The 27,190-nt window shown below is 35.5% G+C and overlaps 1 protein-coding gene across 1 annotated transcript in view; it reads right to left on the bottom strand.

Moving 5' to 3' along the window:
* NFXL1 (nuclear transcription factor, X-box binding like 1) overlaps positions 1–27,190 on the bottom strand; it is a 48,023-nt gene that overhangs the window by 18,573 nt on the left and 2,260 nt on the right. The window contains exons 3-12 of the mRNA XM_075997877.1: positions 25,362–25,535; positions 21,368–21,477; positions 18,830–18,960; positions 15,034–15,212; positions 14,644–14,805; positions 14,438–14,538; positions 13,677–13,791; positions 12,270–12,394; positions 8,383–8,505; positions 4,388–4,478 (exon numbers count right to left, since the gene is read on the bottom strand). Of these exons, the coding sequence (XP_075853992.1) occupies positions 4,388–4,478; positions 8,383–8,505; positions 12,270–12,394; positions 13,677–13,791; positions 14,438–14,538; positions 14,644–14,805; positions 15,034–15,212; positions 18,830–18,960; positions 21,368–21,477; positions 25,362–25,535 (1,311 nt within the window). The remainder of the gene's footprint in view (positions 1–4,387; positions 4,479–8,382; positions 8,506–12,269; positions 12,395–13,676; positions 13,792–14,437; positions 14,539–14,643; positions 14,806–15,033; positions 15,213–18,829; positions 18,961–21,367; positions 21,478–25,361; positions 25,536–27,190) is intronic.

Below are 27,190 nucleotides of genomic sequence, written 5' to 3'. Positions count from 1 at the left end.
ACTTTTCTCTCATGACTTTATGTTGGTTATTTACAAGTATAATCAATTTTCCACTATTTGTATTTTATGAAAGACTAAATGCTAAAACCTCTATTTTAGGCTATAATTCCAAATATGTGTCTTATAACATTCAAAAAGAAAAGTTATTTGTGTTTCAGCTTTTTACCCTCTTTCCTTACAGATTGGTAGAAATACACAAAAGCGAAATGAAAGAAACCTTTTCCAGGCTAGTAAGTTCTCCCCAAGAGGCTCTGTCATCATGGTAAGGGCTTTCTTCTCACTCTAGTTCTCCCAGTAAGAAACTCCATTTGAAATAAAGTAATAAGGAGGGAATAAGAGTTTTCAACTAAGAAGTGGACAGTTAGAGACTGCTGGCTAGGGGTCAGGACCAAGCCAAATACTGACCAGCAGCTAAACTTGATAAGAAAAGATTAATGATGAAAAACAGCCTTATTTAAATACCTCTAGAAGTTCAAAATAGTTTCTTAAAACAAATACAAATTAAGAATTATGATTCAAATAACGAACATAGAAAGAGAGAAAATGAGAGTAAAAGCATCACAGGGAAAAAACTCATCTACTAAACAAAATTACCAAATTTATACTTTAGTGTTTTGATAAGTGTCTTGATGGTAACACAAGCCCAGTTATCCTGACTCACAGGATCAAGTCTTATTTTGATCGTTTCAAAAGAATGACTAGATGTTACATTTCTCAGGTTACATTCTCAGTGACATTTAAGTCTGTTCTCATTCAGCATATCAATTTCTATACTTAACAATGATAATTTTTTATTCATCTTCAACAATTCAAAGAGGAACTTATCAAACGTAACTGTTTTTTGCTACTTTAAACTATAGCATCACTTCTTAAAAAATTAAATCTTGGAAATAAGGGATAATTTCTCTAGCCTTCCTACTGACCAACAGAATTTGTTATAGATACCTATACAACATGAGAGATGTTAATTAAAACAGCTTCAATAATAATACTTTCAAAATGAAAAAACAAACAAACAAAAAAAACCAGCATACAAACTGTAACTATACTGACCAGAGGGTCAATAGCTGAAATAGTCAGCAATCTGGCAATTCTAAAACCATAAACACAGATGACTTTGAACTTAAAAAACTATAAATCAATTTTCATGTATTCACAATGAAAACAGGACAGTAGTTAGTATCAGGATACAGTTAGTATCCTCTCCCTATGAATTACAGTGTAATTTTTATTATGAAAGAGTCTAGAACGATGGAAAATGGCATGAAACGATTTCATAGTCATACGTAACTCGGTAGGTTAAACAAATGGTAAGAATTGCACAACAATATCTTCCACATACTTTACATCAGGGAAAATCTTGTTAGGGGCTTATTTTGGAGGCTAATAAGCATCTTTTTCTAAAAAAATAAATCAAACCAAAATCTAATCAAACCTCCAGATCCAATTAACAAAGTGCAAGAAATGCAGAGGACAAAGGAACATATTAATAACAGAGATGCAATCTGCAAAATTCAGATTCTAAAAAACTAAAGCAACCTAGTTTCTTCAACAAGTAAGTCATACAAGAAAATAAAAAGTAGATGGAGGAGAGAGATTACAAATTGAAAGAGTTTAGAGACATAACCAATTACAACATGTCCATCTTATTAGGTTTTTGAGTCAAAGAAACTGAAGTAAAAATGAAGTCACTTATAAGTCAACAAGAAACTTGAACATCAGATTATGTACTGATATGAAGAAGTATGTTAACTATTTTTAGGTTAAGAATTCATCTTTTAGAGATAAATACAAAAATATTTATGCAATTTGCTTCAAAATAATATGAGGGGGGAGATGCTCAACAATTCTACACTAAGCATGATGTTTGCTCTACACTTTTTGCAGATACTCTTTATCAAGTTAAGGATATGCCCTTCTATTTATAGTTTTTATCATATATCGATGTTGGAATTCATCAACCATTCTTAAGATATTTACCAGTATGATTTCATTTCCCCTTTAATCTCTTAATGTAGTAGATCACGTTAATATTAGATTAACTAATAGCTAATATTAAACCAGCCATACATTATTGGAATAAACCCATCTTGGTTACAATGGATTAAAAATTTGGCTAGGTAATACATAACACTATAGTATTGGATAACTGGATTTGAGTAGCTAAAACTTTAACACTATTCTAAGCAAGTCCTTGAATTATTACAGTAGCCTGTAATTTTCTTACTTTCCTTGTCAGATGTTAAATGAGTTGGGCACATTCTTTCTTTACATGTACTTTCAAATAGTTGACAGAAGACTGAACTTGTATGTACCATAAATGTTTGTTAGAAATCATGTGTAAAAGTCAACTAGGTCTGGTGTTAGTGAAAAAATTTTAAACTACTGATCCAATTTCTTTAATGGTCATACAACTAGTCAAGTTTCCTATGCAAAGGCCAGTGCCTGAACAGTGGTCTACAAGGCCCTACACATATTCTCCTCCCCCCAGGAATCCTTTATCTCACCGTCTCTTTGACCTCATGCCCTCCCATCTGTCTGCTTGAGCATTCTATCTCAGTCACACTGGCCTTGCTATTCCTTGGCTCCTGTCCCAAGCTTTTGCAATCACTGTTTTCTTTTCTAAAACATTAATTACCCTACCTCCATTTCTACATAGCTTGATCCCTTCCTTCTTTTAGGCCTCCTCTCAAATGTAATCTTTTCAGACTCCTCCCCTGGTCACAGTATATAGAAGAGTATAGGCTATCCCCACCACCACAATTTTAGTTCTACTCTAATTTTCTTGTAATTCTTGTCACTACCTGATATCCTATATTACTCTAAATACTTACTTGTAGTCTACTTGGGAGGGGGTGTCTGAACAAATAAGTTCCCTGAGAGCAGGGACTTTATCAATTTTGTTCACTCATATAATTCTAGTACCTGGTACTTAACAGACACCTAAAAATGCTTTGTAAATGAATTAACAACTGATGTTAGAATTTTAATGAAATTTAAACTCTATGGGAGTCAGTCACATAATGTGACTATAAAAGGAAATTTTAAACAAAATCCTTCTAGTGATGGTGAGAACATACCTGAAAAACTAGTCCTAAATTTCACAATTTAAAGATGCTGACAAATTAGAGAACAGCCATAGGAAAATATTTACAGGGTAAACAGAATCTGACACTTTTCCTAATGGAAATATCATAAACTTAAGGTTCACATCCTGGCACTGCAACTAGTTCTATAACCTTGGGCCGACAGTCTCTTGGCCTTTTTCCTCATATAAAATAACAGTAGTTCCAAATACACTGTAGGATTTCTGAAAAGATTAAGACATCAACTGAGATATCTAGCACCCATCAATCCCAAAGGAAGACAATAAAAACAGTTCAGTAGTTTGCCCCAGGTATTGAGCTACTAAGTAGCAGAGTCCAGACTTAAACCCAGGACCCCTTACTCTAAGTCCACAATCTTTCCGATGGTCTATACCAAGTCTCAGTAGATTCCACTTCGCATCAACATACACCAAACAGGCAAAGTTAATTCAGTTTTCAATGTCTAGTAATAACTTAGAACACAATTCTCAAACTGTGTGGTCTGGGAAACTTAGGAGTCCCCGAGACCCTTTCAGGAGGTCTGCAGGTCTCACACACATAGAGTTTTTCAAAAGCTAGTGACAAGTGGTATCACAACAATCAGATGCAGAAGCAGAGATATGTGAACCCAGCTGCCTTCCAGTAAGCTAGATATTAAAGACATTTTGTAAGACTGTAAAACAATATCATTCTCACCAATTTTTTTCGGAAAATAGTTATTTTTCACAAAAATATGATACTTATATGAAGATATAATGGGCTTATTGCTATTTTTAAATAAAATAGTTATTATATTTTATTTTAATTTCAAACACAATAAATATCAATGGATAAAATCCACATTAACAAAAGCTCTTTGGGGGACTAAACGGGGTCATAAGACCAAAATGTTTGAGAACCATTTGATTAGGATATCTCTAATCCCTTATTGGATTTAATTTTATATAAATGTGTAAAATTCAGAATGAAACTGAAAGAGTTATGAACATCTTAATTAAAAAAACTGTGTGGGGAAGATTGAAAGGAAGTGAGGAAACAATAACATGGGGTTGGAGAAAGGACAAAATCTTTATATTCAGAAATCCTGGGGTCAAATGGACTAGGCATTTCCTCGACTAAGTCACTGAACCCCCTTTAGCTTCAATCTCTTTGCCCATAAAAGAGGGGTACTGGCAACTGCCCTGCCTCCTTCTCAAGGCTGTTAAGAGAGTCGAGTGAGATAATGAAGGTAAAAGCTCTCTATTGACTACAAAGCACTATGTCAATATAAACACAAAATCACAGCTATTGTTAAAGTTTACCTCTGTGGCAGACAGATGGGCACTTATGGTTTCTACATCCTAAAGTCCGTCCACAGTTTTGATCACAAGGTGGACAGTTTCCAGGGCAACACTGAAGAGAAAGCAATATATAAAGAACAGGTAATTCGAAAACCCATGAATAATATGAATGTCATTACCAGTTACAGAAGTTATGGAAAGCAAAAGACACTATAAGAATGAAAAGTATTCAAGAGTATCAACATTCTTCTGATAAGCAGATACACTGTATAAAGAATGTACAAATTTAAATAGAGAATGATCTAATTTAACAAAAATAAAGCTAAATATTCTTGCCCTTCAGTTAATTATGCCACAACTCAAAACATTTCCATCAGATAATTTCATTTACTTATCTATACAGAGATTGACAACATTAACCAAAGGAATGGATCTGATCAAATGCTATAGTCAAATCAGGCAAACAACTAGTCTGGCTATTTTTTTAATTTAATTAAAATAAAATCATTTCAATGTTTAGATTAGTTTGGCAGTTATTTTCAAAACATAAGAGCAGAGACTAATGAAAAGCAGAGACAGGCTACTTGCACTCAGCTTTCTTTATTTTGTCACTTCCCTGATTTCCAATCTGTCTGCAAAAAAATATAGGTACCTAGGACCTACCCTAATTTTTCATTTATGAACCCCAAGAAACTACTTAAAGTCTATATTGCCATCCTAACCACTTCTTTGACCTCTTACATATCCTAACTTTTGGAAAGGAAATACAGACAATTGTCTTAAAGAAACTTAGGGCTGTAACTTAATTAAGTATCAGAATATAAAAACAGCTCAAAACAAAATATGCATTATTGAAAAGCAATCAAAAGACAAAATAGTTCATTCAGTGACAAGCACATACTGAGTAATACTGTGCGTCTATCACCTTGCCAGTGGCAGTGGGGGGAAAGCTTACGTGGTCCTCGACTTGAATAAGCCTACAGACAATTCTGTTTCTGACCATGATGGAGTAACGACCACCAGATTTACCCTCCTGTCTCAAATAACCAGAAAAGTGGACAAAAGATACGAAGCTACAGCTTTCAGACATTAGAGAATTAAGCAGCATGAGGCAGCAATCCCTAAGGGAAGGGAAACAAACAAGGTGAGTCCTGCAATGGCATTAGGCTGTAGCACAAGCAGAGGGTGGCAGTCTCACCAAGTTGAGCAGGCAAAATTCGCAGTTCAAAGAAGCTAGTGTGGCTAGAATTTGTGGAGAGAAGGTAGTAGTACAGAGAAAGCTCTGGAAAAGTCCAGAAGGGACCCCTTGGGTCTTTAACTAAGTAATGGCTAGTATACGTGTGAGAGGACACTGCCCAAAACCTGACAAAGAACCACTGAAAGGAGAAGGTAGAATAATTTCCAGAGATTATATACTGCTGGGAATAGTTTGTGTTCCTTACAGCCAGAGTAGAAAGACGTTCTAATACACAGGCAACAAGAAGGGTACTTAAAAGAGTTATTGCCTCAGTAGTAAGACCAAGTTAGCCCTAGACAAAAGGTTTCTCTGGTCACATCTAACAAAATCAAGCTTCTAAAGCAGCGGTCCCCAACCTTTTCGGCTCCAGGAACTAGTTTCGTGGAAGACAATTTTTCCAGAGATGGGGTGGGGTGGGGAGTAGGGGCCGAGGGTAGGGGCTGATGCAAGTGATCATGGTGAGTGGCAGTAAATACAGACAGAGCTTTGCTTTGGTTGCTGGCCCACCACTCACCTCCTGCTGTGGAGCCACCCCCCCCATCCCCCAATCCTGGCCATACCGGCGCTTCCTAAGCTTCACGGAACACAATTTTTCCACGGATGGTTGGGGGACCAGCTCTGCAGGCTGGTCCATGGCCTGGGGGTTAGAGACCACATTTCTAAAGGACCAAAAGGTTTTTGAGTAACTTAACTTTGTCCCAGAACAAGGTTTAAAAATATTAAACACACAAACACACACAAAAAACCCCCAAATAACCAAAACATAAAGTTCACAATGTCTAGAAACCAGTAAAAACTATCCAGCAGGCCAAGATGCAAGACAATATAACCCCAAAGGAGTCAAAAAAATCAATAAGCAGAAACAGACCCATAAATGAGAGACGACAGAATTAGTAGACAAGGATATTAAAATAGACATTATAAATATAGCTCATCCTACATTCAAGAAGATAGAAGAAAGTATGAGGATGCTAAGGAGAAACATGAAAAATATTTTAAAAAAGACCCAAATCCAACTTTTAAAGATGAAAATATACAATGTGTGAGATGAAAAACACAGGATGGAATAAAAAGCAAATTAAACAATGCAGAAGAAAATTAGTGAACTTGAAGATAAACTATCTAAAATAAAACAGAGAAATTAAAAAGACTAAAAAATAAATAGAGCATCAAGTGAGCTTGGGACTTCAAGCAGCGTATTATACATGTCATCAAAGTGTGAGAAAGTGATGGGTAGGGGAAAAAAAATCTGATGAAATAAAGATCAAAAATTTCACAAATATGAAGAGAACTATAAACTTACAGATCCAAGAAGGTCAACAAAAAAAAAAAGTTAAGAAAATGAAAAACACTATACCAAGGAATTCCAGAAACAAACTGTTGAAAACTGGTGATAAAGAGAAAGATCTTAATAACAAACCAGAAAAAAGAGATGGAGGAAGGAGGAACAAACATAAAAATCAAGTATACTACTTGTTGGGAAAAATGCAAGCTAAAAGATGGTGGAGCAACACTTTTAAAATATGGGGGAACAGATTGCCAAGCTAAAATTCTACAGTAAAAATATTTTTCACAAATGAAGGCTAAAGAAAGACATTTTTAGATATAAAAAGTTGAAAAAATTGATGACCAACACTATAAGTAATGATAAAGGTAATCCTTTAGGATAGAAAGAAAAAGAAACCAGAAGAAAAAGTGAATCTATCCAAAAGGTTGAAAAGCACCAAAACTAAGTATGATAATAAATATCAAAGATTATTTTTTCTTATTTTTTCAAACTCTTGAAAAGATCACTGTTTAAAGCAAATGCAAAAACAATATATTTGGGTTTATAAAATACATGACTACAAAATGTCTGAACATCATACATTTTAGTTTGGGTGATAGGAAATAAAATATAACGTTATAAGGTTCTTAAAGAATATAAAGCCTAAAGAAATTTCCTACCCATAAAAAAAGTGAAAAAAGAGAAATAAGTAATAAGCCAACAAACAGAATCACTGCAAAACAACACTCAAAAAAAAAAAAAAAAACACAACAGAAAAAGATAGAAAAGAAACAGATAGGCAAATAGAAAATAAAAAGCAAGATGGTAGATTTAAATCTAACCATATTAAAGATCACATTAAATGTAAACAATCTATATCTGACTTAAACAACAAAGATCATCAACTTGGATAAAATAAAAAAAATTTAAATGCTGTCTATAAGAAATGCTCTTTAAATATAAAGATACGAATAGGTTAAAACTAAAAGGATAGGGGAAAAGATATACCATGTTAATACTAAGCCAGAGAATAGTAAAATCACTATATTTCAGTAGATTTAAAAACAAGGAAATCTTACTATCAGAGATAGAGGGATATTTTGAAATGATAAAAAGAACCCAAAAGAACTACAAACCCACAGAGTCGATAATCCAGTGTCAACTTGAACGATATTTGAACAACAGAATTTCCATCTCTACCATCAAATTATTACTCTAATTAACAATGTTAATGATGTTTTAAAGTCAGGGATCAGAAATAGCCCGAGAACCAAGCTGAGAGGACAATGCATAAGACAAGGAGAAACTCTTCCAATTTAAAAAATTGGTCTGATTTCCCACTAGTACAGATGATTAGGGTTAATCTAGAATACTTGTTAACATTTTATATAGAAAGCAAAGAATATGCCTGAATATCTGAGAAACAAGTCAAGATGGCACTTAGTAAGGGCCCACAAAGGAAAAATTCAAGACAGTCTTTAAATCAGAGTCTCCCGAGCGTATTACACATACCTTTCTCCTACATTGATGCTTCTGACAGTCACGCATCTTAACGCACTTAGTTTCACAAAGATAAGTTTTATGACACGGCATTCGTTTTGTGTGTTTGCCACAGCGACACTGCTTTTCCACTTCCTGGAAGAACCAAAGAAATGCTATTAAAACTGATTTTTGTTATTATTTTTCCCTACACTGTAATTATTATGAAAACATGAAGAAAATTTTAATAGCAAATTTGTATGAAAGACTTTACCAAAAAACAAATCTGAATTTCCTCAAATATTTGCTTACATATTACTTTGTTCCAAAAAGAACTTCATACGAATTTGTTATTAAATTTAGCAGAAATTTGTCATTAAATAGAAAAAAAAAACCCCACATATTAAAACTATTTACATCTAGTTACAAGTATAACATCTGCACGTCCTGGCTCAGGGAAGCAAGAAAACTGGATTATCTAGTAAGCTAACCTGTTGAGCTGGTTATGGTCAAAACCAAAATGACACGTGCAACTTTAAAGTCTGAAGTCTAAGCATTTGTTTCCTTGCCATCATCACCAGGCCTAATTCATCACCGCTCTGAACGTCTACTGGGAACAGACAGTCCTACACTCGACTATTAATATAAAAATAAGAACATCTGAACTTTTACCAAACAAAAACAAACGAAAGATAAATTTTAGGTTTGACTGCTGGCATACAGGCATACCACGGAGATACTGACGATTCATTGCCAGACGACTGGAATAAAGCAAATATCACAATAAAATTGAGCCACAAACAATTTCATTTGTTTCCCAGTGCATGTATGATTTATGTTCACACTATATTGTAGCCTATTAAGCGTACAGTAGCATTATGTCTAAAAAATATATACATAACTTAATTTAAAAATATTTTATTGCTAAAAAATGCTAACAATCATCTGAACCTTCTGCCGGCCACAACCTTTTTACTGCTGGAGGGTCTTTCCTCCGTGTTCATAGCTGCTGACGGATCAGGGTGGTTGGCGGTTGCTGAAGGTTGGGATAGCTGTAGCAATTTCTTTAAAAAAAAGTAAGACGACAGTGAAAACTGCCACATTAATCATGACTCTTCCTTTCATGAAAGACTTCTCTGTGCCATGTGACACTGTCTCATAGCATTTTACCCACAGAACTTCTTTCCAAATGGAGTCAATACCCCCACACCCTGCTGCTGCTTTATCAACTAAATGTCATATTCTAAATCCTAATCCTTTGTTGTCATTTCAACAGTGTTCACAGCATCGTCAGCAGAAATAAATTCCATCTCAAGAAACCACTTTTTGCTCATCCATAAAAGGCAACACTTCATCCGTTCATTTTTTTTTTTTTCCAGGACAGAGTCTCACTCTATCACCCTGGGTAGAATACAGTGGCATCATCATAGCTCATAGCAACCTCAAACTCCTGGGCTCAAGTGATCCTCCTGCCTCAGCCTCCCAAGTAGCTGGGACCACAGGCACACTCCACAACACCCGGCTAATTTTTCTATTTTCCATGGAGTCAGGGTCTCGCTCTTGCTCAGGCAGGTCTTGAACTCCTGAACTCAAGCAATCCTGCTACCCTGGCCTCCAGGAGTGCTAGGATTACAGGCGTCAGCCACTGCACCAACTCCATTCATGTTTTATCATGCAATTGCAGAAATTCAGTCACATCCTCAGCCTGCACTTCTAGTTCTTGTTCTCTTGCTATTTCTACCACATCTACCATTACTACCTCTACTAAAGTCTCGAATCCCTCAAAGCCATCCATGAGGTTTGGAATCAACTTATTCCCAACTGCTATTTGATGCTGATATTTTGATCTACTCCCATGAATAAAGAATGTTCTGAAATGGTGTCTAGAATGGTGAATCCTTTCCAGGTTTTCAATTTACTTTGCCCAAAACCATCACTATCTATTGCAGCTATGGCCTTATAAAATATATTTCTTAAATAATAAGACTTGAAATTTGAAGTTACTCCTTGATCCATGGGCTGAATTTTTAGTTACTCCTTGATCCATGGGGTTATGTTAGCAGGCATGAAAACAGCATTAATCTCCTTGTGCATCTCCATCAGAGCTCTTGGGTGATGAGGAAGTACATTGTCAGTGCTATATTTTGAAAGGTATCCTTTCTTCTGAGCAAATCTCAACAGTGGGCTTAAAATATCCAGTAAAGTCCACTATAAAGAGATTTCCTGCCATCCAGGCTTTGTTTTTCCATTTGTATACCACAGGCAGACTAGATTTAGTATATTTCTTAAGAGCTCTAGGATTTTTGAAATGGTAAATAAGCACTGGCTTCAATTTAAAGTCAACAACTGCATTAGCCCACAACAAGAGAGTCAGCCTGTCTTTTGAAACTTTGAAGCCAGGCATTGACTTCTGCTCTCGAGCTATTTGAAAGTCCTGGATTGGCATATGTTTGGTTCTGTCTGTGTTGAAAACCTGTTGTTCCATGTAGCCACCTTCACCCATTGCCTTAGCTAGATCGCTGGATAACTTGCTGCAGCTTCTACATCAGCACCTGTGCTTCACCTTGCACCATTACATTATGGAGACAGCTTCTTTCCTTGAACCTCATGAAGCAAACTTTGCCAGCTGCAAACGTTTCTTCTGCAGAGTCCTCATCTCTCTCAGCCTTCGTGAAGTTAAAGAGAGTTGGGGTCTTTAATCTGGATTAGGCTTTGGCTTAAGGGAATGTTGAGACTGCTTTGATGTTTTATCTAACTTGCTCCAAATCAGCAAAAAAAAAAAACCTGTTTTGCTTTATCATCATTCCTGTGTTCGCTGGAACAGCACTTTTAATTTCTTTCAAAAACTTTTCCTTTGTATTTACGACTTCCCTAACTGTTTGGTGCAAGAGGCCTAACTTTTGTCCTATCTCAGCTTTTGAGATGCTTTCCTCACTAAGCTCAATCATGTCCAGCTTTTGATTTAACGTGAGAAATGGGTGCCTCTCCCTTTCACTTGAACACTCAGAGGCCACTGTAGGGTTATTAATTGGCCAACTTTCAATATTGTTGTGTCTCAAGGAACAGGCAGGCCCAAGGAGGAGGAGAGAGACAGGGGTAGGGGCCAGTCGGTGGAACATTCAGACCACAGGCAACATTTATTAATTTCACTGTCTTATATGGGCCTGGTTTATGGCACCCCAAAACAATTACAATGGTAAACATCAAAGATTACTGATCACAGAATACCAGCACAGGTATTAAATACTGCAAGATTTACCAAAATGTCATAAAGTTACAAGAAGGGAACACATGCTGTTGGAAAAATGGCACTGAAAGACTTGCTCAATGCAGAGTTGCCACAAACTTTAAATTTGTAAAAATCACAATGCCGGAGAAGCGTAATAAAGCGAAACACAATAAAATGTGGTATGCCTGCATTCTCCTACTTCGTACCGTGAATATTAGGTCACTAAACTCATACAAATAGAAACCTGAATATATATAAAAGTAAGCAATAGAAAATAATCACAGGCCGGGTATGGTGGCTCACACCTGTAATCCTATCCCTCTGGGAGGCCAAGGCAGGCGGATCACTCAAGGTCAGGAGTTCAAAACCAGCCTGAGGAAGAGCGAGACCTCGTCTTTACTAAAATAGAAAGAAAGTAATTGGCCAACTAAAAAATATATAGAAAAAATTAGCCGGGCATGGTGGCGCATGCCTGTAGTCCCAGCTACTCGGGAGGCTGAGGCAGGAGGATGGCTTGAGCCCAGGAGTTTGAGGTTGCTGTGAGCTAGGCTGACGCCAGGACACTCTAACCTAGGCAACACAGTGAGACTCTGTCTTTAAAAAAAAAAAGAAAGAAAAGAATCACAGGACAATCTCATTTGATATGTTATGATAGGCAGCCCAAAAGTAATTATTATAGAAGATGACTAACTTGTCTACAAGTTTCACAAGGACCTCGGTGACAACGCTGAGAACATCTATGGATTCCACATTCAAGTACTTTGTCACAACTGTCTCCACAAGTTGGTACATCTTCTGTACAAGGCAAAGAAAATTCTAAAAACAGACAAAAAGTCACCATTAATAATAGGATACATTATTAAGCACTAACAAAGTGTCGCATTCTTTGGGCTCCCTGAGGTACAACAGCCCTTTCAGATGATGAATTTTTACGTCTACACAATTATTGGGAAAAATTAACTTTAATGAAAATAACCCCTAACATTTGTTAAGTTTATGCTTTTTTTTTAAAAAAAAAAAAAGCATGGGGGCTCAGGCTGAGTCAGGAGGATCATTTGAGGCCGGAAGTTGTGAGACCTCCATCTCTACAAAAAAAAGAAAAATTAGCAGGGCATGGTGGCGCGTGCCTGTAGTTCCAGCTACTAAGGAGGCTGAGGCAAAAAGGATCACTTGAACCCAGGAGTTTGAGGTTGCAGTGAGCTGTGATCGTGCCACTGCACTGCAACCTGGGCAACAAAGCAAGACCCTGTCTCAAAAAAATTTTAAGAAAGGAAAAGAAGAAAAGAAATTTGAGACAAGTTACCACTCGAGAAACACATTTTTATGGGCTATCTACTTCAGACATAGTCATCTAAAGAAATGAGCAAGACTACATAAACCTCTATAAAGAATTTCTATAATATATAGATGTATTCAAAAATCTACTCTTAACAACCTCAAAGTAAAAAAAGAAAGACGTAGAGTTTAAAATATTTTAAAACTCACATTTAATACTGTGACAAGCATTAGAAATAATCTTATATATATGATGCAGTTATTTGTGGAGACTCAAGGAAGCCAACTTAAAGTGCAATCTACTACACTTTTCTCTAAAAGCAGGCAAAATAAATTCAGCTATAACCTGTAACACAATAGTGACAATGGCACAGCCTCCCCCATTATCAGTAACTCCCACCAGAGTGGTACATTTGTTACAACTGATGAACTTACACTGATATATAATCACTGAAAAGATTACAGTTTATATCAGCGTGCACTCTAGGTGTAGTGCATTTTATGGATTTGGACAAGTGTATGACATGTATCTACCATTATACTATCATGCAAAGGAGTTCCACTGCCCTGAAAAATCTTCTGTGTTTTGCCTATTCATCTCTCCCCTCTCCTCAACCCCTGGCAACCCCTGATCTTTTTCACTATCTCTATAGTTTTGACTTTTCCAGAACATCATATAGTTGAAGTTCTATACATAATATGCAGCCTTTTCAGATGGGCTTCTTTCATTTAGTACCATGCATTTAAATTTCCTGGAGGGTGCCTTTTCAATGTCTTTTCATGGCTTGATAGTTCATTTCCTTTAAAAAAAAAAATGTCTTACTTGACTTTTGACATGGACAGAACCTTTTCCCAGATCGAGGACATTCTCCACAAGCACCAACATGGCAAACTTGCTCACACGTATGATTACCACATGGCAGTGTTTTTCCACATACCTAAAATAAATGCAATAAGCACTAATGAAGGATCTGAAAATTAACAAAAAAAACTTTATTCAAGACATACTCACTTTTTCAATCACAAATAAATAAGTTCTTTATGCTCCCCAAATTATAATTTATATCTTACCCAAGTGTCATATATATGTATACAGATATACACATACATACATATATGTGTGTGCATATACATACATATAATTCCTACACACGAAGTATATTTTAAAAAATACAATACAAGAAAAAAAATACACACAGCTTCATACTGCCATCCGCCAAAGATCTGCAAGTAGCAGTATAACCAATGCCAATTCTAGGACAAAACAATCTATGAAAATCAATCTTACTTCCTCAACTGGCCCAACTCAAAAAGGAGTAAGAAGTGTTGGCTGAAGAGGAGAAACAGAGGAAAAGGAAAAGTGCTGGCAAGAAAGTAGGTACAAATGTACTGAACACAAAATACAACAAATAGCCATTGCTTTGAAAGATATTTTCCAATAATTAAAATGTTACTAAGAAGTAACTTCCTGAAACATGACACCTTATACCTAACTAAACCTAATCAGCATTTCTGCTGTACACGTGTTTATACTGTACGTGTTCTTTCACACCCACCCCTCAAAACGCATACACATACACCTACTTGATCACAGTGCCACAGGGGACTCGCACAACTTCGCTCAGCTACTTTTTTGCCACAGACACACTTCTGTCTACTAACTCTTGGGCAGGGCTGACAACTTCCTAAAACCAGAATGACAAATTAGCACAGAGACATTATGACAGCAAGAGAGACTGCTTTGACTGTCACTTAAAAAGTCCGAACACCTAACTGGTATGGCCTTTTACCTGCATGACAAGGGTTTTCACATTTATGCTGTCCGCAAAGCAACTTCCGTCCACATGGCAGCTGACAGGACCATTCCTTGGCGCTGCACCTACGAGGGACAGGTTTGGCTTTCTTACAGTAACAAGTAGTCGAGACCATCTTTGGGCAAGGAGGGCATGGACCTAGAATCCAACGAAAGGAAAAAAAAATCTGAAGTCAAAAACTAACACTTTCAATTTCTATACCTATCAATAACTTCTAGAGCCTTCTTTACTGACACTTTAAAAAAAAGGCAATCTCTTTCAATATTTTCTCAAGGCAAACTTAAGCTCTGAATTCAACTTTCACAATTTGTTTTGCCTCAACAAAAGAAGAAATAATAACAATTAAAAATGTAATCTATAACTCACCTGGATGACAGAGGAGTAAACACTTATGGCCACAGGGCGGTTTAAATTCTCTTTCACATACTTGACCACATGAATGAGGCACAAGCCATGGATCTAAAGGTGGATCTTCTACTTTTCCACAATAGCAATAGTACCTACTGGGTGTTTCAGATCGTTTGTATTCAAACCTACATTTTGGACTACAAAGAAGAATAAAATTATTAAAGTTAATTTCACCTTTAAAAGCAAAATGAAAGCCAGGATATAAATATACTTAGTATGTTCTGTACAATTAGTTTTATGCTAAAGAATTCCCTACTGCATCTTATTAAAATCTATTTCAACCAACTAGAATAATAAGTACAATATAAATTACTGAGATGATAGAACTGTTTTGTACCTGTATTGTCAAATACAGTAGCCATTAGCTACTAAGGCTAGTGAACACCTAAAATAAACATAATGCTCACAAGTGAAAAGGAACAAGATTTATTTTATAGTTTTTATTTTATAATTTATAAGATTTATTTTATAATTATATTTTATAACTATAAAATAATTATTTTATAATTTTTTAAAATGTAAATAGCCACATGTGACTAATTGCTATGAATTAAGCAGCACATATCTAAAATACAGTTACAAAAAGAAGGCAACATTAGCTTTCTCTACTAACCACTTGAAATTTATTCTTGAGATATTTACCCTGAATTTTATAAGTTCAATTTTTTAAAGTTTGGTTGTATGGTTTACAAATAAAATATTTTAGCAAAAGCAAACAAAAGAGAGAAGTCAGGTTATAGGTAGGCAACACACCCAGAAACATGACTAAAATCTAGAATTAAGGGGGAAAAACTTGAAAGTAAATAATTTCATAATTCCTAACATGTAATACAAAATAGATATAATTCAAATATACCTAAGTCAAAGAAAATATTGTTTCATATTTCACTTCAAATATTGTTTCATATTCTCTGCTAAAGCAGAAAGATTTTTAGCCTACAACTTTAAAATGAGTTTTGGTAGAAGTGTCAACCTTCAGCTCTAACAAAATTCACTTGTAGATCATCATAGATCATTTCATTCTCAAAAGATGCTCTGGCCCTATCTCCTAGACAAATGAGTATACTATGCCAAAGTAACAGTTTCATGTCATCACTTAAATTTCTTTTGCATCATGCACTATATATATATTTTTTTTTTTTTCTTTTTTTTTTTTTTGAGACAGGGTCTCACTTTGTTGCCCAGGCTAGAGTGAGTGTCATGACGTCAGCCTAGCTCACAGCAACCTCAGACTCCTGGGCTCAAGCGATCCTACTGCCTCAGCCTCCTGAGTAGCTGGGACGACAGGTATGCGCCACCATGCCCGGCTAATTTTTCTATATATATTAGTTGGCCAATTAATTTCTTTCTATTTACAGTAGAGATGGGGTCTCACTCTTGCTCAGGCTGGTTTCGAACTCCTGACCTTGAGTGATCCTCCTGCCTCGGCCTTCCAGAGTGCTAGGATGACAGGCGTGAGCCACTGCACCCAGCCCACAATATATTTTCATTGTCATGGGGCACATGCTCTGTTTCCAAATAAATAACACATGAACATTCTAAATAACCAAAAGATATTTGTTCTTATAATTAAAAGGCAAAAAGTAAATAACCAAGCCTCATCTGGAATAAATAATTGGCATTTTGTTGGATGAGTTAAATTCTCCTTTACTAAAACTGTTTACTATTCCTTTAAGCTAGTATGGAGGGGGACATGTATTTTTTGATAAGCTTAGATATGGATGGCTAATAGGCAACTCAACACACCTTAACACTGCCCACCAGCACTGAGACCAAACTGCTCTAGTGAAGAAAATAAGTGCAAACATGTGAGTTTTATTTAAAATAATGGGATACCAACAATGAAAAGTAATTATGCTATATCTTGTTCATAAGCAATATCTTAGAAGAACCATGTATTTTTAAATTTTTATTTTCAAAAAACAACTAATTTAAGCCATTAACACAAGTTCTAGCTTCATCCTGATAAGCATGAAACAAATGGGTTCTCAACCCAAATAGTCATTTATTTTAATTTTTTAAAAATATGAAATATGGAATGCAAAGAATAACTAACTGTACAGTTGCTTAAATTTCTGTTCCTTTTAGATTTAGGAGAAGAGTAACAGTTCATTTTTCTTTTAACTGGTACTTTCTATCCCTATGGCAAAATGATTACTTAAAATAAAAGTGACAAGAGTGAGAAAAAACACATATGATGTTTAAATCTCTAAAATTAATTCTAACTAACTAAAGTCAAAATATCTGGTTTAATTCTGTACTTTTTAAATACTAAAATCCCTGCACCACAAACAAATAGTATACAGTAGCAAAACAAATACAGACTTGGAAATTTTAAACTGTTTCAAAAATGTGTGCATTCAATGAAGAGAAAAACAAATACCATTTCTAAAAGCAATATCATAAGAAAGAACTCAGCTGGGAGAATAGAAAAAGCACTGAATTTAGAATTCGGAAATCCTAGGTCTCAAATCCTGACTCCAGCACTTACATTAAGAGTAAGAGGAGCCTTAATACATCATTTCCTTTCAGTTAACTTCAAATATTCTGACTGGTAACAGGGGGATTAAATGTCTCCCACATTGCTGAGAATTATTTTTACAATGTAACTAGCATGCCTAAAATATTTCTAAAACTACACCACCACAATTTTACAGATGTACCAGTACTATCCAGATTTTGTGAGACCTGAATCTTATACAATTTGGGGTACTTCTGTTAAGAAAAAGAACACAAAAATATACAAACACAAAATTAGTTACAAAGGTTATAAAATGTGAACACACGGAGACCCGAAGTCTATGCTTTGTTACCTTGACAGTAAATCTACCTTTCCAGGCTGCCATTATGGGTAAATTTCTTATTGTCTTTATTTAGCAGAGATATAAAATTTCTATTCCTCAACTCTTTCTGGAAATATAACAGAAGTTCAGGATCAAATAATCATCAATAATAAACAAAACTAACAAAATAAATGTAGAAAAATAATGCTATTAGATAATATAGGCCTGCAGTTTTGAGATTTGGAGAATAAAATTAGGAAGCCTACAATCAAAATATGTTAGATGACAGTCTTGTACAAAGTGATAATAATGTATACTGAGAGCAATTCTAAGTGAGACGTACTAGAATTACGAATGATTCTCAGTCCTACAGAAAAGTCCTTTAAAAAGATAATTAGGGAGTTGTCTTGCACAGGAAAAAATAAAGTCTGAATGATTTATAAATTATTGAAAGGAACTAATAGTTATAAAAATTGAGGTGAAAGGCCAGGTGAGGTGACTCACGCCTGTAATCCTAGTACTCCTGGGAGGTCGAGGTGGGCGGATTGCTCGAGCTGAGTTCAAAACCAGCCTGAGCAAGAGCGAGACCCCGTTTCTACTATAAATAGAAAGAAATTAATTGGCCAACTAATATATATAGAAAAAATTAGTCAGGCATGGTGGCGCATGCCTGTAGTCCCAGCTACTTGGGAGGCTGAGGCAGGAGGATCGCTTGAGCCCAGGAGTTTGAGGTTGCTGTGAGCTAGGCTGATGCCATGGCACTCACTCTAGCCTGGGCAACAAAGCCAGACTCTGTCTCAAAAAAAAAAAATTGAGGTGAAAAGAGCCATTATCAAGATTCCACATCATCACAAATCAAAGGACTAACTGAAAGCCCAACATGGAGATTGAAACCACCAATAAAGTAATTTGTAATCTACAATTTTCATTTATTCTACAATTTAATAATCCAACTAACTAGAAAAAGTTACCAAGGCCAGGGATAATCTCTCTTTCCAAAATCATCATCTGTCAGAGAAGATACAAGAAACTGGCTGTCTTTAGCCCACTTCTGGATACAGGGCATATGGAATATACAGAAACATCCTGAACAGCTCCAAACCTAAAACAGAGGTATCAGAAATTAATATGTATGCAATGATTTTTCTTTGATTCCATAATACTTTAAAATAAGCATCACACTAAATTATTTTCAACAGCTACCTACAGATTAAAGGAACAAAATCTTTCCTTTCATAATAGGAGAAATGTTCTTTATAAAAACGTATTTAAGTGTAGAACACTTTAAAGAAAAATATTATCAATCACCTAGATTCATTCAGCTAAAAATAACTACTGCTAACATTCTGTAAGGTCTCCAATTTTTTTATACATCTATTTCATTTTTTTAAAAATGAGGTCATACTGTTCTGACTGAAATACAATTATAGTCTTTTTTTAAAACACAGTATAAGCATTACCCCATCAAATATGTTTATACAACATGCTATTTATAGCTATACAGTACATCAGACAGACTTTATAGCTATACAGTACATCAGACAGACTTAGGTAGTATAATTTAACAAATCTCTTGTTAGATGTTTAGGTCATTTCCAATTTTAAACAACACCTACAAGAGAAACATTAAACATAAATATGTACATATATCTCTATATAACCCTTTTGTTATGTAAAACCTATTAATCTAGAACTTAACAGTGCTAAATTCCAAAACCTAGGTAAGCCAAACTGAGACTATATATAAATTAACATGTTAACTGGCATGTTATTTAACTCATGCTAGTTTTGAGCCCGGGGCTTCATGAAGCATATTTAACTCCCAAGTCTCTACCTTGGGAGGCTTGTGGTGTGTAGGCAACTCACACTGCCATGCTATAGCATGCAAGTTATGTGATGGGTGGCCCCCTGAGCAAAACCCTGTAGTCAATTCATGAAAATCTTACTTCTTGTTGTTCTTATTGTTACAATTAATATTGACAATTTAATTTCATATAACTTATGCACAGAAAACAATTAAAAAAACAGATTTCTCATTAAATTAGAAAGGGTCATTTTGTTTTTGAAGTTTTTATGGCCCAGAGGAAAAAATTTTTTTTCCTAATGTGGCTGTCAGTCAATGTGGTAAAAACCTAAGGAATTATTTTTTTTAATTTCTTTATTTTAATATCTGAATTAATTTTTTAATTAATACTGCCAATACTTTAATATAATTGATAAAAATCAGTTTTCCTTTTCTTAGAACATTTTACAACTGTTTGATAAGATTAGACATGCAGCTTATTTCATAAGCTGGCAACAGCATTTAAAAAAAAAAAAAAGCCAATTTCTTAGTTTGGATTACCCCAAAAGCAATACCTGAGGTAAGAACTCAGATGCAAGAGTGAGGGGACAAGATGCGGGAGAAGAAATGTCAATAAACGGTACCTTGTTCAGGTGGTTACCACTACGGGGCACAGAAGTTGAATCCTGCAGAGGACTCTCTGTAGAAGTCCATACCTTGGGCCACCTCAGCCCCATTCCCTAATGGAGAGGAGACTGAGGCTTTCATCTACCCCTTCCCTGTGCTGGAATATTGCCCCAAGGGGCATTGACTCCCCAGACCCTCCGTACTGGCTGGATCGATTCCCAAGGAGAAAATGTTGAGGTGGGAAAAAACCACACACAGCAAATATTTAAAGTGGAATTGTATCCACCACGTGCAGAGAGACTACTCACCCACTGCAGTGGAAGTCAGAGTAGGACAACCAGATATCGCCAACGAAAGGCACCTGCGTCTGCTCTACTGTCCTATCCAACCTGAGCATGTTAAATTTCTGATCCACTCCACCTGACCAACCCATTTCACATGGCTTGATTTTCTTTCTCTGGCAACTCTGCTAAAATAGCAGTGGATTAATCTGATGTCTAAATGTTGAGTCTATCATATTTAGTCCTCACTACCCCTTCATTACTTCATTAATGCCCTTTTAAATTTACATATAGATATCCTTACCATTAGGTCATAGCTCCTCCAAGGACATAAGTTACACCTGAATCTCTCTCTCCCCAACAACCCTGGCCACTTCCCATGATGCCTTTGACACAGGAGAAACTGACTAATAAACCACTAAGTGTCACTGTCAAGCTCCACTTCCCTGAAGGCAGGGACCATATCTGTTTTGATAAACCCACAGAAAATAAAGAAATATATAGTGCATTTTAACATTTCATATTTGTGGGAATCTCTAAAGTACTGATACTAAGAACATGCTTTATCAAATTGACATGTGCATTAAAACTAAAAATACTTGCTTTAATTAATAGTGCTAAAAATATCAAATGCTCATTTAAAGGCAATTTTTTTTAAATTACAGATTTACAAAATGATCGATTCATATATAAAATTCTCAAATGAAACATTTTTAAACAAAAATAAGCAAAAAAGAATAACTACAGGTTAAGAATTATAAATGCAAAATAAGAGATTTAGGGGAGATATATTAAAGTAGATAAGGAGAAAAACTTACTGCTTGGTTTCTCTTCACTGAAGCGATACAAATTAAGCATGTCATAGCCCCTGCTTGAAAAGCTTCATTTACATATTGTTTTGTTCGCTCTAATTCTCGTATATCTCCGTCTTAAAATTTAAAAATTGAAAATCTCATGTTAAACGACATCTGAAAATAACACAAACTCACTAAGCACATGATGTGAGAGATGTCTAGCAATATCAACTGTCCAGATTGTAGCTGAAAAATGTAACTAATGAGCCACCATGAGGTCACAAAGTTTATGCGTTATATCTTATGTACTTGGTTCAAAAACAGTACCTCAGCTCTCTCCCAGCATACACTTGCTTTTTTTGCTGTTTTGGTCCTTAATAAAAGTGGGGGGGGGGGGCGGGCAGAGCTACAGGCAAAAGCAGCAAGATGGGATGTCATAAGGGAAAACACATGGAAAAACTAAGTGTGAAGGGAATTGAAAAGTCAAAACTAAGTAGAACTGGTTAGTATAAATATAAGCACAAGTGTGTGTGTCTGTTTAGCATGTAGCACACTTGTAATAAAAACCTGTTGAATGAAAAGACCTTGAGGTCATTCCAGTATGATAACTACATTTCATTATAATCAGTACGATAACTACATTTCATTATACTATGTTCTGCTTTAAAAAGGTAGCATAAATGTTTTAGAAAAAAATTACTAGACAGTGTTGTAATTATGGAGCACTTATTTGCTACATGCTGGACTGTCAGTATTTCACTAGGATTAAATGAACTATTATCTTCATTTCACAGATGAGAAAACTGAGGCACAGAACAAAATTAAGTAACTTCAGTTTGTAGACAAAGTGAGCCCTCTTAACCTCCACGCTATGTTGTAGAGAAGTTACTGCAAGAAGGTCCAAGAAATAACAAGTGACAGCAAAATCAAAGACAGAACAAGTACCCTAAAGCACAAATGATACCAAAAGGGCAGTTATCTGAGTCACTTTTAGTATACGAGAAATAAGCCTGTATGCCGTTAGTACAATAAAGATCGTTCAATAGAGGTTAACTAAGGTGCCAAGAAAAGTAGATTAATAGCGTAAACTACCATAAGTATAGAACTTACCACGGTGATAACTTGGTTCAAATCAAAATTTAAGTTGCCAGAAAGAAAAAATGAATAAATAAGATACTTTGATAAGTCTTTAATATCTAAAAATCACCTAAGTAAACACAGCATTTATGAAAGCTTGCCCTGCTACAATGTTATTTATTCATAGTATATTAAACAAAATACATGTGAAGGTACTCTCAAAATTATAAATTATAAAAACATTAAAGACAATTGCTTTAATTCAAATAAACATTGAAGTTTTAAAAATCTCCTTAAAAGCAGAATTTATAATCACATTGTGTGCTTATTTTTTTTTTTCTTTTTTTTTTTTTTTTTGATAAAAAAGGCTTTTCATAATGTGTGCTTATTTTGCTTTTCAACATAGCTGGCTTTCACACATACATAACATTTTAAATTTCATCTAATTTAACAATAAAACCATATAAAATGGGATTTAAGAACAAGATAGAATAGGCTTTCACAAAATAAAACCTAACCTTACATTTATAAAATGTATGTACAATTTGTTTAAAACTTAAAGTCTGGCTTCAGCAATAGAGTACACTGCCCAGCATGTCACAGTGGATAGCATGGCATTTGAAGTCATACATTTTTAAAAGATCACCCTGGCAACTGAAGAAAAAGGGTACGCAGAGACCAAGACTGGAAGCAGGAAGTGCCAGTTAAGAGTCAGTTTTAGTAGACAAAGCAAAAAATGACCTTGAGCAAGTTACCTAATGTATCTCAGTTTTCTCATCTGTGGATTTAATCCACACATTAAACCGCAGTAAAGGCTTGAACTACGCAATACTTTTATTCTAACTCGTGCTCAACTCTGCTGCGCTTCTGATTCTGTCGTACTGACAGCCTTGAATCCTGACATCACTCGCCTTACATTCCTCCAGAAGGCACCATGTAATAACGAAGGAACACGACAATATGGAGAAGAGGAGAGCTAATGTGGGCTTAAGATGTGGGGCCTTATGATCAAGGGAAGACACAGATACCTTTTTTTTAAAAAGACAAGGAAGAAGAAAAGAGGCTATGGTAGAAAATCTCTAATAATCAAGCCACAAAAGTATATTAAACATTATAGCAAACAGATATACAGAATATACTACATGACAGGTACTACTGTTAGCACTATAATACTTACACATGTTGACTTATTCCATCCTAACAACTCTAGAGTTTTTACTACTATAATACCGAATAAGAAAATGAGCCCCTGAGATATTAAATAATATATCAAACATGATACAGCCAAAGAGCAGAGCCAAGAACCAAATCTTGGCAGTCTGACTCAAGAGTCAATGTTCTTAACCATTGTATAATGTGCTTTTTCCCCATAAATAGGTGTAAGAGCAGCAGTCTAATCTACCCCAGAATTTTTCTGCTTTTACACAAAAAATGCAATCAGCCCGGTAATGGCTCTAAAGCTAAGTAAAATCATTTTAAACCCAGCTCTGCCAATTAGTAATCATGTACTCTAGGAAAGTCACTGCTCCTCTGTAGGGCTGTTTCCTAGAAAACTTCTAAGTTTTCTTCTGGTTATAATAGGATACTAAAGTGAGAAAAAGAACTGAGGGAGCGTATAAATACATATTACTAATACAAAGGTATATAAACAATATAACATATCTACAAATATATTGATGTTAATATTACATGCAAGAATGTTTCTAATAACGACTTTATAAAATGCAGAAAACTTAGGAATATTTACATTTAAAATAATCTATTTTTATACTTAATGCAAAGTGGTACACAGCAACATCACGTTGGCTCTCTCTCACATAAACAAATGTGGCTTTAAGAACAACTCAGATATAAACAATAGATAATGTGAATGTACACAACAAACCTAAGGAGATTTAGCTTTAAAATATGCATGAAAATCGGATGTTGTGAATAAGATATAAAATAAGGAAATAAAAATCAATAAATGAAATAGACTTCAAGACACAGTTAACATGATGAAAGAGATAAAAATGAAGAATAGATTGAGAGGGGTATGAAAAAGTCCTCGGTGGCTCATGCCTGTAATCATAGCACTCTGGGAGGCCGAGGAGGGTGGATTGCTTGAGGTCAGGAGTTTGAAACCAGCCTGAGCAAGAGCGAGACCCCATCTCTACTATAAATAGAAAGAAATTAATTGGCCAACTAATATATATAGAAAAAATGAGCCGGGCATGGTGGTGCATGCCTGTAGTCCCAGCTACTTGGGAGGCTGAGGCAGGAGGATCGCTTGAGCCCAGGAGTCTGAGGTTGCTGTGAGCTAGGCTGACGCCACGGCACTCACTCTAGCCTGGGCAACAAAGCGAGACCCTGTCTCAAAAAAAAAAAAAGAAAAAGTCCTCCGGTCCAGTCAAACCCCAACCAGGCAAAACTTGCCCCGGCTCACCGCTCAGGGAGCTCTGGCAGCTTCCTTCAAGCATTCTACTGAAATGCTTCCCATGACTGTTAAGGAGCCACTGCCATTCCATTAATATTTGCTTTATGGAAAGATCAGTGCTATATAACATATAACTCAAACAGCAAAATGTACAAAAATTCAGCTCTATGACATAAAATGCTCATTCTTAACATGCAAAAACTATTCCATACAGAATAAAGGTGTTACCCAAAAAGTGTCAGGAATATCCTTTCATAGACGTCAAAAAAAGTCAAAATATAGGCCGGGCACGGTGGCTCACGCCCGTAATCCTAGCACTCTGGGAGGCCGAGCTGGGCATGGTGGTGCATGCCTGTAGTCCCAGCTGCTTGGGAGGCTGAGGCAGCAGGATTGCTTGAGCCCAGGAGTTTGAGGTTGCTGTGAGCTAGGCTGACGCCACGGCACTCACTCTAGCCCGGGCAACAAAGCGAGACTCTGTCTCAAAAAAAAAAAAAAAAAAAAAGTCAAAATATAAAAGATCAGTACCTGTCTGAGTAGTGTATGTTATAAATGTATTAGCAACTATTTTTCCCTGTTTTCCTTCAAGATCTTCATCTCCTTCATCTTCAGATGAAGAGCTAAAGTGTTCTTCCACAAGTTTTTTGGCTGCAGCTTGATTAGCCTTCTTGATTTCCTCGAATTTCTTCTGAGACATTAGCTCTGTTTAAAAGAAAAAAAAAATGGCTTTATATCTGCAAAACAATCATTCAAAACGCAAGGCATGATGTGGTAATGTATCATTTTTAAGCATAAATTTGAAAGTAACTTTTATAGCATTCTCTCTTACTATAATCCATGAGAAAAAGTATTTTCAAATTCCTTGACACAACTAAAGAGAATAAAGACCACAACAAAAACTTTCACTTTTGTTAAGTTTCCCGCTAAATGCAGTAAATTGTTATGGAAATAGAATAACAACTCAAAAAATTATAAAAGTATGATAACAGTATCAAAAAACCGGTGATCAAAGTCAAAATAAAGATTAACAAAAATTTAAATGGGACATTTTAAAGTAACATTATACACGGTGATTTTTAAGAGGTGGAGGAACAAGTCCACTAGGAGCAAACAAGAATCAGGGAAGGTGAGTACTTCAAACTACCCTCTTCTGAACTATTGTCCAGCCCACCAAAAAGTTTACAGACAGTACTCACTGTTTACCCAATAGATTTATATCTGCTTTTTAGAAAGTTCAAGAACTTTTTGACATTTTTGTAGTAACAAAAAAATATATTTCACGTTAATACACACAAAATGTTAACATGGAAAATGCGCCTCTTTACAACTTCATTCCAAAAAGAATGTTGAACAGTTTTGGATTAGTTCTTCCACTACTTTCTTTGGCACTGTCTGTACTTTTCGTTTTGTTACTTGATTGAATAATCATGCAAAACAGAATTAGATTACTTCATTGCACGTATTCCCAATGAGACTTCAGACTTCTTGAGAGCAAGAAACCATAGGAATTTTCTTCAAGCACTAAGTATCAATAAGCTCTCTGGGCAGCAACCATCGTTTTAAGAAAAGAGCCATAAACCTGAATTGATCTGAATTCATTAGTGCCCATATTGGAAAGATTTAAAATTTACTAACTTAAAATCCACTTTATACTTGAAATTCACGAGCCACTACCAAGACAAGCTCTCTTATTTTTAGGTGGTACATTTGTACCTGATGATGTTTTCTCTTTTATTTCCCTCATGAAACCATTTTCCTTTTCCTGTTGCAGCCAGTTTGGTTGGAGATTATCAACCAAAACTGACTATTTCAAGTAAAACTGGAAGGAAATATATATGGTGCTTTCCTAGGGAATCTTCGAGTACTAGGGAAAAAAGTAATGGCTACAGGACGCATGACTCAAAACTTGTACAATAAGAGGGTTGATAAATATCATTAATCTATGGGAAATTAGCACTTAAAGATGAATAAGAAAAAAGGCCGAACTGGACAGATATAATGAAAACATTCATAACCTGACATCATCTCAAAGAAAGTTAAAGACAGTTGACAAAACAACATTCTCAGGTATTATTTCTTACAGTCAAATCTCAATTATCCAGGTAGAGAAGGTATGTTTTCCTTCCACCCACAAAATCCAAGAGAGTTTATTCAAAACTGTTCATATGTCCCCAAACTGCATGCCTCACCACCACTACTATCGTAAATTCAGTTAACTAAAAGCTAAGATAATACCACCTCACTTTAAAATTAGCCTAGGAGAAAAACCACTCAGAAGCTCAATTTTGCTCCCCTCCCCCAAAAAATATATCCTGGAAAATACATTCCAAACACAAAAATAAAATGATTTCAAGGAA

This window comes from Microcebus murinus, chromosome 26 (genome assembly GCF_040939455.1).
Source record: "Microcebus murinus isolate Inina chromosome 26, M.murinus_Inina_mat1.0, whole genome shotgun sequence".
NCBI classification, from domain to species: domain Eukaryota; kingdom Metazoa; phylum Chordata; class Mammalia; order Primates; family Cheirogaleidae; genus Microcebus; species Microcebus murinus.
Note: the sequence above shows the minus strand (reverse complement) of the source record. Positions and strands in the feature narration are given on the sequence as shown.